The sequence below is a fragment of the Hemitrygon akajei genome, chromosome 4 (assembly GCF_048418815.1).
Source record: "Hemitrygon akajei chromosome 4, sHemAka1.3, whole genome shotgun sequence".
Classification (NCBI taxonomy): Eukaryota; Metazoa; Chordata; class Chondrichthyes; order Myliobatiformes; family Dasyatidae; genus Hemitrygon; species Hemitrygon akajei.
The window spans coordinates 167,372,635-167,387,950 of NC_133127.1; the positions used below are offsets into that span (position 1 = coordinate 167,372,635).

Sequence of the window (15,316 nt, forward strand, 5' to 3'; positions counted from 1 at the left end):
CATAGTCCAGTCGAAGGAATGAAGCCCAAGGAAAAATTTTCCAATTAAAAAGTTTACTTGTTCTTGGGATACGTAACCCTAGCCTAACCACAGGACTAGTTACAATGATGAACTAACCTACTAACTGGTACATCTCTGGACTGTGGGAGGAATCGAGCAGCCGGATGCAATCCATGTGGTCTATGGGGAGAACAAACTCCTCATAGACAGTGCTGGAATCAAATAACAAACTCAGCAATGCCCCAAGCGGTAATAGTATTGTACTAACCACTACACTACAGTGGCTTTAATCTAGTTATATACTGTATATTTGAACTGATATAAAATCAGGGCTAGAACTACAATTTTTAAATTGCTGGCACATTACACCATGGTAAAGTGTTAATTGTTTCAGCATAAAGACGTAAGTGCTGGTTAGGCCATCTTTATCATTGTATTTGCCATGCAATTTTATAATACTTTATTGAACAGCAGTTCAGAAAAACAACATAAAACATGCTGATAACATAGGTGATGACAATCTCAATACTAGACAGTATTGTCTGTTAGTACAATTGGAAGAAATTAACTTAGCAAAGCTGAACCCAGCTGATAGTGTTTTAGAAACATCAAAATCTCAAATCAAACAAAAAATCTTTTGCACTAACATTCATTTACAATTTTGACATTTTTCCAAAAATCAGTTTTTTAAACTTAGTTTTGACAGTTATTTTGACAAAGTATTTTTATGCTAATTTAATACTTTCAAAGGACCAGTTATTCTAACTCATCCAGCAGAAACAAAGCTGTTCCAAATTGTTGCCCGATTATTATGTGAATTCAATATTGTACAAAATAAGACATGCACAATAGGCTTACCTGAAACTGGCATATTCTTGTTAGGCTGGGTTAGATAAAATTACTTTCATGGACTCAAGATCATATTTAGTACTTGAGAAGTTACTTGTTTACCCTTCACTAGTACATATTAATATGATTTCACCAGGTGCATTTAATAATGGTTTTAATTTCAATGCATCACAAAATTCAATACAAAGGTTTTTTTTCTCAGCAAATTCATGTGCCTCTCTGTGGTGAAAATTCCAGTTTAAGAATATGAAAGAGAAGTATGCATTTTAAATGATGAATCTCAGCATTAGCTATAGCTAGAATTAATCAGTTTCCAGAATAGATGGCCGTTGACTAAAAGTGACCAATTAGTAGAACTCCATGTAGCTTTCCCATTCACTTAGAATCAACATTGTCTTGTTGAAAGTTTCTTTCTCCATCAAAAAGGTTTTGATCTTCCTCCAATCTTCTAGTTCCATCTTCTTTGGTACATCTTAAGCTAGCAGTTGAACTTTATTTCATAAAGATATACACAAGTTACGATCAGCAGTCCACACTCTTCTAAAGCATCATATAAAACGGTTTAATATTTACTCTATAAAAACTGAGATTGCAGAAAGTTACATGTTCTATTAAAAAAAATTTAGTCAATGGTAATATCACCTCATCTATCTAATGCCATGTCTCAAGTACAGCATATACTAAGAGGAAGAGATTGTGTTACCAAGCCATTACTAGAATTACACTGCTAGTGGACCACCAAATAAGTTATCAGGAAGCTTTACACTACTTATTTTCTTAAAGTAAAACCAAATGTGTTTACACAATGAGGTAATAAATTAAAGATCATGGCTTCAGATACAGGCTGGCAAGTTATTGAGCGCTGGCAGCATGCTCCGGTTTATCACCGAACCCAGCACATTCCATTAGTTACTGGGCACTTTTTATTTGGCCCTCTGATTTGCACCAATTATGTTGACACACCTAATATAGTTACACTCATTTCAATGGGATTTTTAATTATATTTCAAGGTATTTTTACATCATTAATTAAGCTTTCAAGAAATATAATTTTCTAATTTTTAAAAAAATTTCAACTGATTTCAACTGCTTCTGATCATCAGAGATACTGGGAAATATTTAAAAAGCTTTGTGAAACCACACAAGTGTAGCTACCCCAGCCAGCACAGTGGTCAACCAGAAACAGATCAGAATGATTTTTCCATGGGTGCTTCCTGACCGGTTGAACATATCCAGCATTTTATGCATTTTATTTCAAATTTCTGGTATCTACAGGATTATGCTTTGGTCTGGAGTTACAGTGCCTGAAAAACATGCAGCAAATGCCATCATGCACAGAGTTAGTGGCAGGTTTGCTTATTGGCCTGCCATTGCAAATTTCAGTTGTGGCCACATTTACCAGGCACACATTACATTTTTCTTCACACTCTATAATCTTTACAATGAAAAGTGTTGTGTCTGGGACAGAGGCAAGGTCAGGAAGAGCGCTGCACTGGAGGCCTGATTGAGGTACGTGCGGGGACGTGGCCATAAAACACCTTGAGGAGCGTTTGAGTGAAGCTTGGGGTTCTGCTTATGCAACTCAGTCCGGTATCTTATTTCAATCAATTTAACATTTAATTTCTGTAAATAATCATATTGGCATTGATAAATATTGTGAAAAATTACCTTGTAGAGCTGATCTAACCAATGATGTTGCAAACACTTTCTCTTCCTTCTGTTCCGGGTTCTTTCCCATTGGTTGTGCACGCAGTTGTGGGTGGCTTTGTTGGGTAATTAGTTGGTACATAACTTATGCTACTGAATGTCATTGCTGGGGAAGAAGATGTGTTCACAGTTTGTGTAACAGAAGTAGAAACTACAGAGCAAGGGTTGACAGAATATCCTGGATGAAATGACGAAAGAGAACTCAGACAGTCACTGGAAAATGGTGGAGCTGAGGGTGCGATAGAAGAGCTAGGCATATCAGAGGCCCAAGACATTAGGACGGAACCATTAGTGCTATCAGTTGAAAGGAAAATTGAGCTATTCGCTAGGTTAGTGATGCAAATATTTTGATCATATGGAATAGAAATGACTGGAGGAGGAGGAATATTTGGAGGCAAACTTGTTTGAGGTTGCGGAACTAACTGTTTGGTAACAGGAGCGTAATACTGATTGGACTGTAAAGCTGCCTTTGGATATACAGAAGTACCATTCATGGTATTTGCAGCTGAGGAAAGAAAAGTCAAACTTTTACTTAACAGAGTCAACTTAACGCCACTTAACATTCAAATAATGATTCACTTTTGAAGTAATAATAATCAAAATGCTCACAGCATCTTCCAAAACACCAGATGGTAGGAAAAAGGAGAAATATGAAACCTATGCAGCATCGATTTAGACAATTGTATTGGAGTATTCTTATACAAATTAGATTAATTTACAGATCTCTGATTTGAATTATAATTATAGAATTTAATTTGAAGATGAATCAATATAACTTCTGATATTTCCAGAATCCTACATTCATAAACGTTTAATCTTTTTTTAATTCTGTCATGGACCAGCATTTATTGCCTTTGACTGTTACTTATTGGCCTATTCAAAGGTTGCTAGGAGTCAGCCACGTTCTTCAGAATCAGATTTAATATCACTGGCACAGCGTGAAATTTGGTATTATAGAGTTATACTGCTTGGAAACCACATTGACTAGCTGAGCAAATCTCATTTGCTTGTTTTTGGCCCACATCCCTCTCAAATCTTCCCTGTTTCTCGGGCTGGATGCACTAACTAGTGGTGTGCCACAGGTGTCAGTGCTGAGATGTTACTAATATCACCAAAAATTACAAAGCAATCTTGATCAGTTAGGTCAGTGGGCTGAGGATTGGCAAATGTCTTCCAATTTGGTATGCAGATTGTGAAAAGTGTGCAAACTTGGATAAGGTTTGCACTTTGGGAAATCAAACCAGGGTTGGGTTTATACAGTTGAAAGGTCAGGCTCTGTGCAGCGCTGTGGAACAAAGGGGCCCAAGAGCACGAGTACAGAGTTCACTGCAGGTGCCATCACATGTAGACAAAGTGGTGAAGGCCACATTTGGCACGTTGGCCTTCATCAGTAAGCACGTTTAGTATAGGAGTTGTAACATTGTGTTGGAGTTGTGCAAGACATTGGTGAGACAGCACTTAGAATAATGGGTGTGTGTGTAGGCCTCTGTTAGTCTCGATAGACCATGGATTTGCACCTTGGAAAGTTTCCAGGGCGCAAGCCTGGGCAAGGTCTTTTTTAATGGAAGACCGGCAGTTGCCCAAGCTGCAAGTCTCCCCTCTCCACGCCACCGATGTTGTCCAAGGCAAGTGCATTAGGACCCATACAGCTTGGCACCGGTGTCATCGCAGAGCAATGTGTGGTAAAGTGCCTTGCTCAAGGACACACATGTAGCCTCAGCCAAGGCTCAAACTAGCGACCTTCAGATCACTAGACGAACGCCTTAACCACTTGGCCATGTAACAACAATAATGGGTACAGTTTTGGTGGCCCTATTATATGATTACACTGGAAAGAGTACAGTTAAGATTTTGGAGAATGCTGCCAGTGCTCAAGGGACTGAGTAAGGAGGAAAGGTTGAGCAAGTTCTTTATTTCTTGGAGAGTGAGACATTGAGGGCCGACCTTAGAGGTATAAATCATGCAGCGTATTGATAGGGTGAATGGAGATAGTCTTTTTCTGAGTAAATGGGAACTAAAAACCGAGAACATAGATTTAAGATTTGAGCTGAAGGATTTCAAAGGAAGCTGGGGGGGGGGGGGGTATTTTCTTCATGCAGAGGGTGGTGTGTCTGTGGAAAGAGATGCCAGTGAAAATGATTGATGCATGGATTAAAAGAACATTCATAAAAGAATTGGATAGGTACATGAAATACAAAGTTTGGAAGAATATAGGTCAAATGTGGGGACATAGGATAGCTTGGCAGGCACCATTGTCAGCATGGACAAGTTGGGTTGAAAGGCCTGTTTCCAGGCTAACTCTAAGACCTTATTCATGGCTCTGTCCAAGTGTCTTTTAAATGTCATAATTATACCTGGGTCTACAACTTCCTCTGACAGCTCGTTCCACGTACTCACCACTCCATGTGGAAAGAAAGCTGCCCCTTGGGTCTCCTTCCCCTCTCACTTTAAACCTATGCCCTCTACTTTTGGACTTCACTACACTAGAGTAAAGACATTGGCTATGCTTCTCATGATTTTAAAAACCTTAATGAAGTTATTGTTGTGGATCCAGATTCACACAGGCAAGACCTAATAGAATACTACCTTCCCTTGAGGACATACAGCGAAGTTTTCATTACAGTGTGACAAGTTTACAATGGTCAATGCTGGTAAACATTGATACCAATTTTATGTTTATTGTAAGACTAAAGAGATTGCAGTTGTATTTCCTTCATTTTCTGCACACTTGCTCTGACCAACACCCCTTTTTCCTAGGCAGAACAGCAATAAAGCTACCTTGGTCCTCATCTTTCCATTTCCACCAACTACATGACACCCACTGCTAGTCATATTGTCTGGCTCTCCTCGCTGCTTTCTGCAATGACCATTCTGTGGCGCACTCTTCCCTCCCCACTCCCTGGCCTTTCCCTCTGTAACTAAAGGAGGTATAAAAACTGTCCATTTAGTTCCTCGCTCATTCAGAGGCCTAAAATGCCCTTCCAGGTGAGGCAAAAGTTCACCTTCAGTTCTTCAAACCTGGTTTTCTCTATTTAGTTTTTGCAGTGTGGTTTCCTATACATCGGTTCTGTGGAACACCCATGTTTGGTCCACAATAGCCATTCTTTGCTTGCAATGTCACTTGAAATTTATTTCCCACCCCCACACCAGCCATCCGTCCTTGGTCTTCCCCATCACTTAGAAGAGCCAAATGCAGACTGGAAGAACAATGTCTCTTATTTCATTTGGGAATATATTCAAAGGCATGAATACTGAACTTTCCAACTCCAGCTAAGTCACACCTCTGGCGTTCTCCCGTACACGGTCCCTGGACAGCCTAATTTTCCTGTCCCTGTGCTCATATTCCTCATTCTGTCATGAGCATCCATCTGCCCAATAACCCCTCCCCTTCTGGCTCTACATATTGCTTACCAGATTGGAGGTTGGAGAGCTTGGTTTGTTTACTCCAGTGCCAGAGGCTGAGGGGAGACGTGATGCAAGCTTGTAAAATTATTACAGGCCTAATAATAAAAGATTAAACAATCTTGAATAGATAGGTTTGATTGTCAGATTCTGTTTCCCAGGATAGAAATACCGGAAACTAGAGGGCATGGCTTTAAGGTGAGATTAAGCTTTAAAGGCAATTTTTAAAAAAACACAGGGAGTAGTAGGTGCCTTTAACATGCTGCCAGTGGTGTTGGTGGAAGTAGGCAAGATAGTGGTATTTAAGAGACATTTAGACAGATACATGAGCATGAAAGGCATAGAGGGATCTAGATAACATGTATGTAGATGGGATTAGTTTAGTATGGTCCATACTGTCACTGAAAGCTAAAGGACCTGTTCCTGTCTATATTCTATGTTTCATCCAACTCTCTCATACAGTATTCAATCTACCCATTATCCTCCCTATCTGGTTCCACCTACCCTGCATCCCACCCTCCTATGTACTGCAATATATCAACAATGTTTACTCTTCCTTCTCTCTATGGTTGAAGGTCTCAACCAGAAGCATTGACTTACACCACTTGCCTCCACAGATGCTGCTTGGCTTGTTGAGTTCTTCCCATGTTTTATGTTTGTTCTAGATTTAACTAATCACTGCTGCAGACGGATTTGAACACAATACTCTGGATCATGAATCTAGGCCTCTAGATAGACCTGTAATACACAGCCTCAGGATAGAAGGACACCTCTTTAGAACAGAGATGAAGAGGAATTTCTTTAGCCAGAGGGTGGTGAATCTGTAGACTTCATGTACAGGCCAAGTCATTGGGTACATTTAAAGCTGGTGTTGATATATTCTTCAAAGATTATAGGGAGATGGCAGGAGAAAGGGGATGAGAGCCATGATGGAATAGTGGTGCAGACTCAATGGGCTGAATAGCCTAATTCTGGTCCTATGTCTTATAGTAGCCCAGTAATTTAACCATTATGTCACTAAACCTAATTATTGCTTATCACACTTGAATATTAATGATTCCCTAGGAGGCTGACGTCACCTTATTACAACATCTTTACAGAATTGAAACCAGTCTGAGCTTCCCAGCTCTTTAATGAAAGTGATGGTCCATACAAATCTCTCCTATCCCCCTTTATTTAAATCTGTCATAGCATATACAGTATTTCTACTCCTCCCCTCCCTCTAATTTTTAATCAATCATACCTTAAAGCACCATTTTCCTTAACCACACCTTTTAGAAGTATGTCCAACTTTCTTACCAACCTTGGAGCAAGGAAGATCCTTCTCAGTTCCCTATTATAAGCTCTTTAAGACCTTTAGTTTTGTGGTTCTCTTACATTATTTTTCATATTTGTCTATTATTAATTCATTATCATTGTTAACCTCTTTATAGAGCTCCAGCTATTGGAGTTTCTCTGATAAATATATAGCCTTGATTCCAATATCATCTTTGTGAAAATATGTTGCACTTTTTACAATCACGATATATCTCTTATTTTAAAATATGACCAGAACTCTGCAAAATTCTCACAAATACAGTCAAGATAACTCACAGCTTTTCAGTTACAGATCCTTTGTGAATGGTTTGAAGTTTATGCCTTCATTTCTGCTGCATTGCTACTTACACTGAGTTCTGAATCTTTACTCCAAGATTCTTTTGCTCTTTCATTCATTTAATAATTATCAGTTAAGTATGGATTCACCTCATTTATTCTACAATAGTGCACATAACTCTCCGGAAAAGCATTTGCACACTATTCTCCATTCTGTAAGCTAATTAATGCACTTCTATATTTCACTGAAGTATGCAACTAAGCCCTCAAATCTGTCGGTGTTTACAAAGTTTTAAATTGTGCTTCCATTTCCCCCAAAATATTAAGATCAACACCCCTGATTTTTTTGACAGTGTAAGTAATTCTCTTTAACCTCATCTCCCAGATTTCTGTCCTAGTGCTTGCTGGAATCTATATTTAGACTATATAAAATAGGAACAGAATTAGACCATTTGACTCATCGAGTCCTCTCTGCCATTCCATCATGGCTGATTTATTATCCCTCTCAACCCCATTCTCCTGCCTTCTCTCCATTACCTTTAAGGCCCTTACTAATCGAGAACCTATCAACCATCGCTTTAAATATACACAATGTCTGTGGCAATAAACTTCACGATCTTCTGGCTAAAGTAGTTCCTCAAAAATCTTTCTAAAGAAACACTCTTCTATTCTAGGTCATCTAGTACTAGACTCTACCATTATTAGAAAAATCTTCTGCACATTCTCTCTATCCAGGTATTTCAAGGATTGCTTTTCTGTCACCTCATTTTCTACCAATCCCCTAATTCTACATGCAGTACCTCAATCACAGGTCTACTATGCTGTGAAATATAAAGGACCTTTAAAATCCAACTGTATTAAATCTACTGCATTACCTTTCTCTATTCTTTGCTTTATTTCTTCTTAAAACTTAGCATAGTAGTTCAAGCACAATCTTCCTTTTGAAATCTGTGTTGACTATTCAGGAATATATTCCAGGCTTTGGGTATTTTTCCATTACATTTCTTGCCACTAATTTTAAGATAAATGTTCCACATTTGCTCTCCAGGGGAATTAGGATTATTATTGGCTGCTTACACATCGCACTTAGTCTCTGAATCCTAAACCCCTTTGCAATAAATGATTCAATTTATTCATACCATCTGTTTTATGATTGTTGAAATATTCATTTCCTGTGAATCGGTGTGCAGTATACTGAATTTTTGGTTTTATTTTTTCTGAGAGTGAATTACTGGTAAAAACATTCCTCCTGCAATGAAAAACCAGATCAGTTTAATTCTTTTCATCCTGTACTTCAAAATAAAATAGCACAATCTGTTCTGAAATCAATTAGTAAGAACTAAAAATAGCACAAACTAGGATGGCTTCCTAAAGCTGCTCTTCATAATCATCATGACCTCAATTTTGTACTGAAATATAATGGATTCCAGTTAATTGGGACACATCGGGACCAATACATTTTGGCCCAGCTAAGTGGCTGCCCCAATTAGCCGAAGTTCCATGGTAATAGGTAAAACGGTATAAAAAAGGCAAACTAATATTTAATTGAGTAGCAATTTATGGATTTAAATGAAATACAGAACAAATTAGAACACTACCAATATATCTACAGTACTATAAATCTGTGCATTAGTTCCCAATAGTTATTGACAGAGGAATTCATTCAATGTAAACTGCCATGTTCTTTTGATTTGACTGTAAACGAACAGCGCTCACCTGTGGCTCCAAGTAGCTACTTGCATGCCACAGCGGCCACACCTTGGTACATGGCTTTGACAGGCGGGCTAAACCAGGTGAGAGTGGCTCTCGGGCATCAGACCAGAGTGAGACTGGAACATGCCTGTGCCAGCATGCAAAGTCAGCTCTGGCCCACTGAGCGGATGAGATCTACAGTAAGATGAAAGGGCCAGAAAGGCGGTTCTGTAAAGCTCCATGGACAGCCAAGTGCATGATGATGCACAGACACACGAGATTCTGCTGGAACTCAGGTCAGGCAGCTTCTGTGGAAATGAATAGATAGTCCACACTTCAGGCCAGGACCTTTCTTCAGGACTGGAAACAGAATTTCCAGGTGGCCAACCACTTCAAGTCCTAGCTCCATTCAATGTTCCGACATGTCGGTCCTCTTTTGCCACAATAAGGCCACTCACAGGGTGGAGGACCAATACCTTATATTCCATCTAAGTAGCCTCCAACCTGATGGCATGAACATTGATTTCTCCTTCCAATAGTTTTTTTCCTAACCTTGCCCTCTTCTTCTATTCTCCACTCAGGCCTCTTACCCCTTCTCCTCACCTGCGTATCACCTCCCCCTTGTGCCCTTCCTCCTTTCCTTTCTCCCTAAGTCCACTCTCCTCTCATAACAGATTTTATTTTCCTCAGCCCTTTCCCACCCACCTGGCTTTATCTATCGCCTCCTTCCTCCTTGCATCTCCCCCTCTTCCTTTCCGATCCTGATGGAGGGTCTCAGCCTGAAGCATCAACTGTTCATTCATTTTCATAGATGTTGCCTGACCTGTGGAGTTCCTCCGTCACTCCGTGTGGTTCACTTTGGATTTCCAGCATCCGCAGAACATCTTGTGTTTATGAACTACAAATACGGAAAGATGATAGCTGTGATGACTGCTCATACCACTGGATCCAGAATCCCGAGGTCAAGAGAGTCCAAGTGCAAAGGCTTGTCCACTTTAAAAAACTCTTGCACAGGTTTCCTGTCATCATTGGATGTGACAGACAACCACCAAATGAAGAAAATCGGTGCAGGCACCTACTGCAGATAATGGACTTCCTTCATACAATGCTTTTGATGACTGCATCCTCCAGATCTTTATTTTCATTATAACATTCAAGATGACTGTTGATACCGTTTAACTCATTGTAGTCCTTGTTGGAGTCATGCATTTGTTTACTTTTCACTCCCAGTTGTTTCTGGCATCTCCACACCCGAATGCTTGAAACCACAGTGAGCAAAACAGCTGCAAATTATCTTGATGCTTATTTACTCCCAAGTATCAGTGACAGAAATCACTGCTTCTTGAAAACAAACACACACAACTGACGCTATTTAATAACTGTTTGCTCCAAGTATGATGTAGTGATTAACAGCCAGGCAAATGCATAAGACTGACACTCGTTAGAAACTATTCAGCAATGGTCTCTTGTCCCAGTTAAGTGGTTCAGTGTCCCAAATGAACAGAGAATCACAGCTATTTTTTTGATTAGTTTTACTTCTTTTTTAAAAATTTGCCCCAAATAAGGGGTTGCCCTGATTAACTGGTGGCCCACAACCAGAATCCACCATTTTACAAAATCTGCCAACATCCAATTCATTTTAATTTTCTCTAGCAAGTCACAGAAGCTTCAGCCAATTTTACATTAACTGCTATCTTTGAACAAAAAGAAAGACAATAAGAACACTTTTCAGGTGTTACTGAAATTATTTCTATTATCTTGTAAAGTAAAGTCAGTTTGAACTATACCAAAAGCATGTCGGTACTTGCACAATTAAGTAAAAGTTATTGTGAAATATACTAATTTGTTCAACCATTTCCATCGATATAAACATGAATAAACAGAAATTAATATTAATCAAATGACTCAATTTTACTTACTTCTGTGTTAAATGGTTTTGATGATACTTATGAATATCTGCCTTCCATGCATATTTACAATATCTTGAATTTGTCTGAAAGATTTCAACAATCTGAAATAATAAGACATTTCAACACCTTAACTTTCCATTTTGATTATTGATTTATACACAATTATCAAGTTACCAGGTTGTTAAAAAAAGAAAATAAATGGCACTGTAGTGTTACGTATCCCGTAACTGGGTGTCTGACCAGCAGAGAAAGAAGAATCCGTTGGAGTCTGGTGGTACCAAACTAAAGGTGTTTATTAGTAAACTACACAATACAATATCAAAAATGCAAATATACATATAAAACAAGTTAGCAGTAATAAACCTAAAAGTGTAGGAATAATAATAATCAATAATAAACAAGCTCTATTGATGTCTAGGGGTAAATGAATTGTCATAGGAAAGTATAGAGTTCAGTTCATAAATGCTGAAGTAGTTATGGTTGTTGTATTGAAATCGTTGGGGGGGGAGGGGGAGGGAGAGGGGGAGGGGGAGGGGGAGGGGGAGGGGGAGGGAGAGGGAGAGGGAGAGGGAGAGGGAGAGGGGAGAGAGAGAGAGAGAGAGAGAGAGAGAGAGAGAGAGAGAGAGATAACAGCAACAGCAGCCAAACCTTCCTTTGCTTTCTTAATCCGTCGTATCGTTGTGGCCATTCAGTTATGACCCCTCTGTTCTTCAGCTAGACCATTCTTCTGTGGTGGACTCGTCACTCTGGCATGAGTGGACACACACACAAGTCCCCACTGGCCCTGCTGTAACACTGTGAGCTTTACTGACCGATCTCCTGGTTTGGTCTTCGAAGCCCCCACCTTTCTGTGGGTTCCCAACACTCAATCAGTGTCCACTGGTGTGTCTGAAGGGTGTCTCTCCAGACCTGTCTTTTTATCCCCACTCACGGGGTCTCAGCTATCCATCAACTCTGAATGAGCATGTCCATCAAATCAGGCCACTCCTGCTATCTCCTGAGGAATGTTAACGAGCAAAGTACAGTCCTTGTAGTAGAAAGTAAATAATCCAGGAAGAGTCATAATACAGTAAATCAATAGTCTCTCTCCCCCTCTTATCTGTATCAAATGTTCTTGCCTGGGCTTTATCTCTCTCTCTCATGAGCAGCATAACAACAGCAATAGTTCGTAGTTCTCAGGAGGGAGTTTGGGAATGGTTAACTCTGCACCCCATTGTCCATCAGGTCTGTTCATCACTCATAACAGTAGGTAAAATAAAACTACAAGAGGTCCATAATGTAGACGTTTCTCCGATGTCCCCTCATAAATACTTAAACCATCTGCATGAGTCGACTTTCTACAGCATTTAACCGGAGAAATAAGCCATTAGTGGAGTAGAGCTACTAGGACTTGATGTTTCAATCCCTATGATAAAGTCGGCACTCTCGATGTTGGCAGTAGGCTTGGAGTGGTGACAAAGAGGGTAGCTACGTCATCGGGGCCATCAGGTGGGCATCCTCCTTCTTTGACATTTCGTTGATAAGCCCACAACGTCTCCAGAGGGCTCAACAGTGCTACCTGGTGTCCCAGATACACCCCCCTCAGTTCCGTACCCTCCTGTCCTCATTTTGCAGCCCAGTTGTTGTCGTTCCTTTTAATTCAAATCCAATTGCTGCTTTCTTCTGCTGCATTTGACAAGGACTTGATTGCTTGTTGGAGGGAGACACCCCTCACCCCCATCTTCTTTAATAGACTGGTCGAAGATGTAGCAACGAATCCCCTGCATCCCACTTCAATCATTTATTAAAGTCCCCTTTTCTATTATTTTGTGTAATATAAACTTGGTAAAATGGTTACCAAAGTAGTTTGAAGGTTTATGCTTCTTTTTAATACTATTACATTCTTGACAAATCAACTTGGAGATTGGATACAAATTCAACATGACAGAAGAAAATACAAAAATCTTCATGCCAAATTGCTTTGGTAAGCTACTGTATAAAGTCTGTCAGTAATGTTCAGTATATCTCAATATGCAATTGCACTATGGGGGGGGGGAGGAGATGAAGTTTGTTTTCTTTAGAGGATGCAACAAAAGATCAAAGATTTGTGGGTTTATTAACATAAAGTGGTTTTATCAAAAAGGTAATAGTATGATAATGCATTTTCAGTCATGAGGAGCAGTTACCAATAAACTAATCAAGTAAAAAAGAGAAAGCTTAACATCAATTAGGACTGGTCTTTTTTAAACTGCTATTCTAATTCTATTGGATTATGCATTTAAACATTATTTTTAATGCAAATGCTCTTTTTGATGATACAGTGCATTCAGGATGTAACGTTAGATTAAAGTAACTTGGTTTGCCATACGAATGGTGCAGAAAAAGACAACCTACAGAGCTATTCAGTGCACATGAATAGATTACTAGCAAAGCTGCTGATGCTCTTTTGATTAATACCTTGAGAAATGACTTTGATTAGCATCTGTTGAGAATATGATTAAAAAGATTATAAGTATAGCTACGTACTGAGAAGATCAAATCTCCACAGGGTACATTGCCTTCTTGAGTTATTGATGGCAAAAAAATGTCTGCAGACTAGGCATCTTTAGTTGATAGAAGCAATTATATGAAGTTCTGAGGTTTCAATTGATTACATTTGACATTCTTTGTCTAATCATGTAGAATATCTCCACAGGAAATTACTAAGCGGGCTCAAGTTCACAATGGGAGGAAACAGTATGGGATCTATGACAGTACCAAGGTTGATAAACTCCATCCTTGAAGGCTTTTTAAAAGCAAGAGTGTTACAAGAGGTCCAGGTACAAGCTCTGGAAAGCTATCTCATGGGCAAAGTGGCAATTCCAGACTAAACTTGAATTAATGAGTTGTGACAGGGCTTGAATGCCATCACCTCTTATAACGTTAAAGCAAGTGACATAGGCGACAACAGGGCTTTGCTTCCAGATGCGTTCAATGCCTTCTATGCTCACTTTGACCATCAAAAGATGCAGGAACCATCACAAACTCCCACAGCCGCCCAATAATCCTGTGCTTTCAGTCTCTGAGGCTGACGTACGAACAGCCTTCTGGAGGGTGAAGCCATGAAAAGCATCCAGCCCAGACGGGGCACCTTGTCAAGTACTAAAGGCCCGTGCTGATTAACTGGCTGGAATGTTCACAGAGATCTTTAAACTCTCACTTCTGCAGACTGAGGTACCCAGCTGCTTCCAGCAGGCTTCAAATATACCGGTGCCTAAGAAGAATGTGTAACCTCCCTCAATGACTATCTTTCAGTGGCACTTACATCCACAGTGATGAAGTGTTTCGAGAGGTTGGTGATGAAAAACATCAGATTCTACCTGAGAAGTGACTTAGATCCGCTCCAATTTGGCTACTGGAGCAACAGGTTCACAGCAGATGCCATCTCAATGGCTCTTCACTCAACCCTGAACATCTAGACAGCAAAGGTGCAGACATCAGGAAGCTCTTTATCAACTATACTCAGCGTGCAATACCATCACGCCCTCAAAAATAATCAGTAAGCTTCAAGACCTTGACCTCAATACCTCCTTGTGCAATTGGATCCTCGATTTCCTCACTTGCAGACCCCAGTCAGTCCAGATTGGCAACATCTCCTTCACGGTCTCTCTCAGCACAGGTGCACCAGAAGCTGTGTGTTTAGCTACCTGCTCTATTTACATTACATTTATGTCCACGTAGCTAAGCACTGGTCCAATACTGTATTCAAATTTGCTGATAACACCACTGTTGTGGGCCAAATCAAAAGTGGTGATGAATCAGCATATAGGAGGGAGGTTGAAAATCTGGTGGAGTGGTGCCACAACAACTTCTTACTCAGTGTCAGCAAGGCCAAGGAGCTGATTCTTGACTTCAGGAGAAGAAAATCAGAGATCCATGAGCCAGTACTCATTGGGGGGATCAGAGGTGCAAAGGGTGAGCAACTTTAAATTCCTCTGTGTAATCATTTCAGAGGACCTGTCCTGGGCCAGCATGCAAATGCAATTATGGAGAATACATGGCAGTGTCTCTATTTCCTTAGGAGTTTGTGAATATTTGGCATGACATCTAAAATTTGACAAACTTCTATGGATGTGTAGTGGAGAGTATGTTCACTGGCTGCATCACAACCTGGTATGGAAACACCTGTGCCATTGCTTTTATGG

The 15,316-nt window shown here is 39.9% G+C and overlaps 1 protein-coding gene across 1 annotated transcript in view; it reads right to left on the bottom strand.

Annotated features, from left to right (window-relative positions):
• Positions 1–445: 445 nt before the first annotated feature.
• Positions 446–15,316, bottom strand: part of LOC140726910 (uncharacterized) — a 34,146-nt gene continuing 19,275 nt past the window's right edge. The window contains exons 5-8 of the mRNA XM_073043899.1: positions 11,163–11,254; positions 8,691–8,800; positions 2,518–3,061; positions 446–1,339 (exon numbers count right to left, since the gene is read on the bottom strand). Coding sequence (XP_072900000.1) covers positions 2,532–3,061; positions 8,691–8,800; positions 11,163–11,254 — 732 coding nt within the window. The 3' untranslated portion in view covers positions 446–1,339; positions 2,518–2,531. The remainder of the gene's footprint in view (positions 1,340–2,517; positions 3,062–8,690; positions 8,801–11,162; positions 11,255–15,316) is intronic.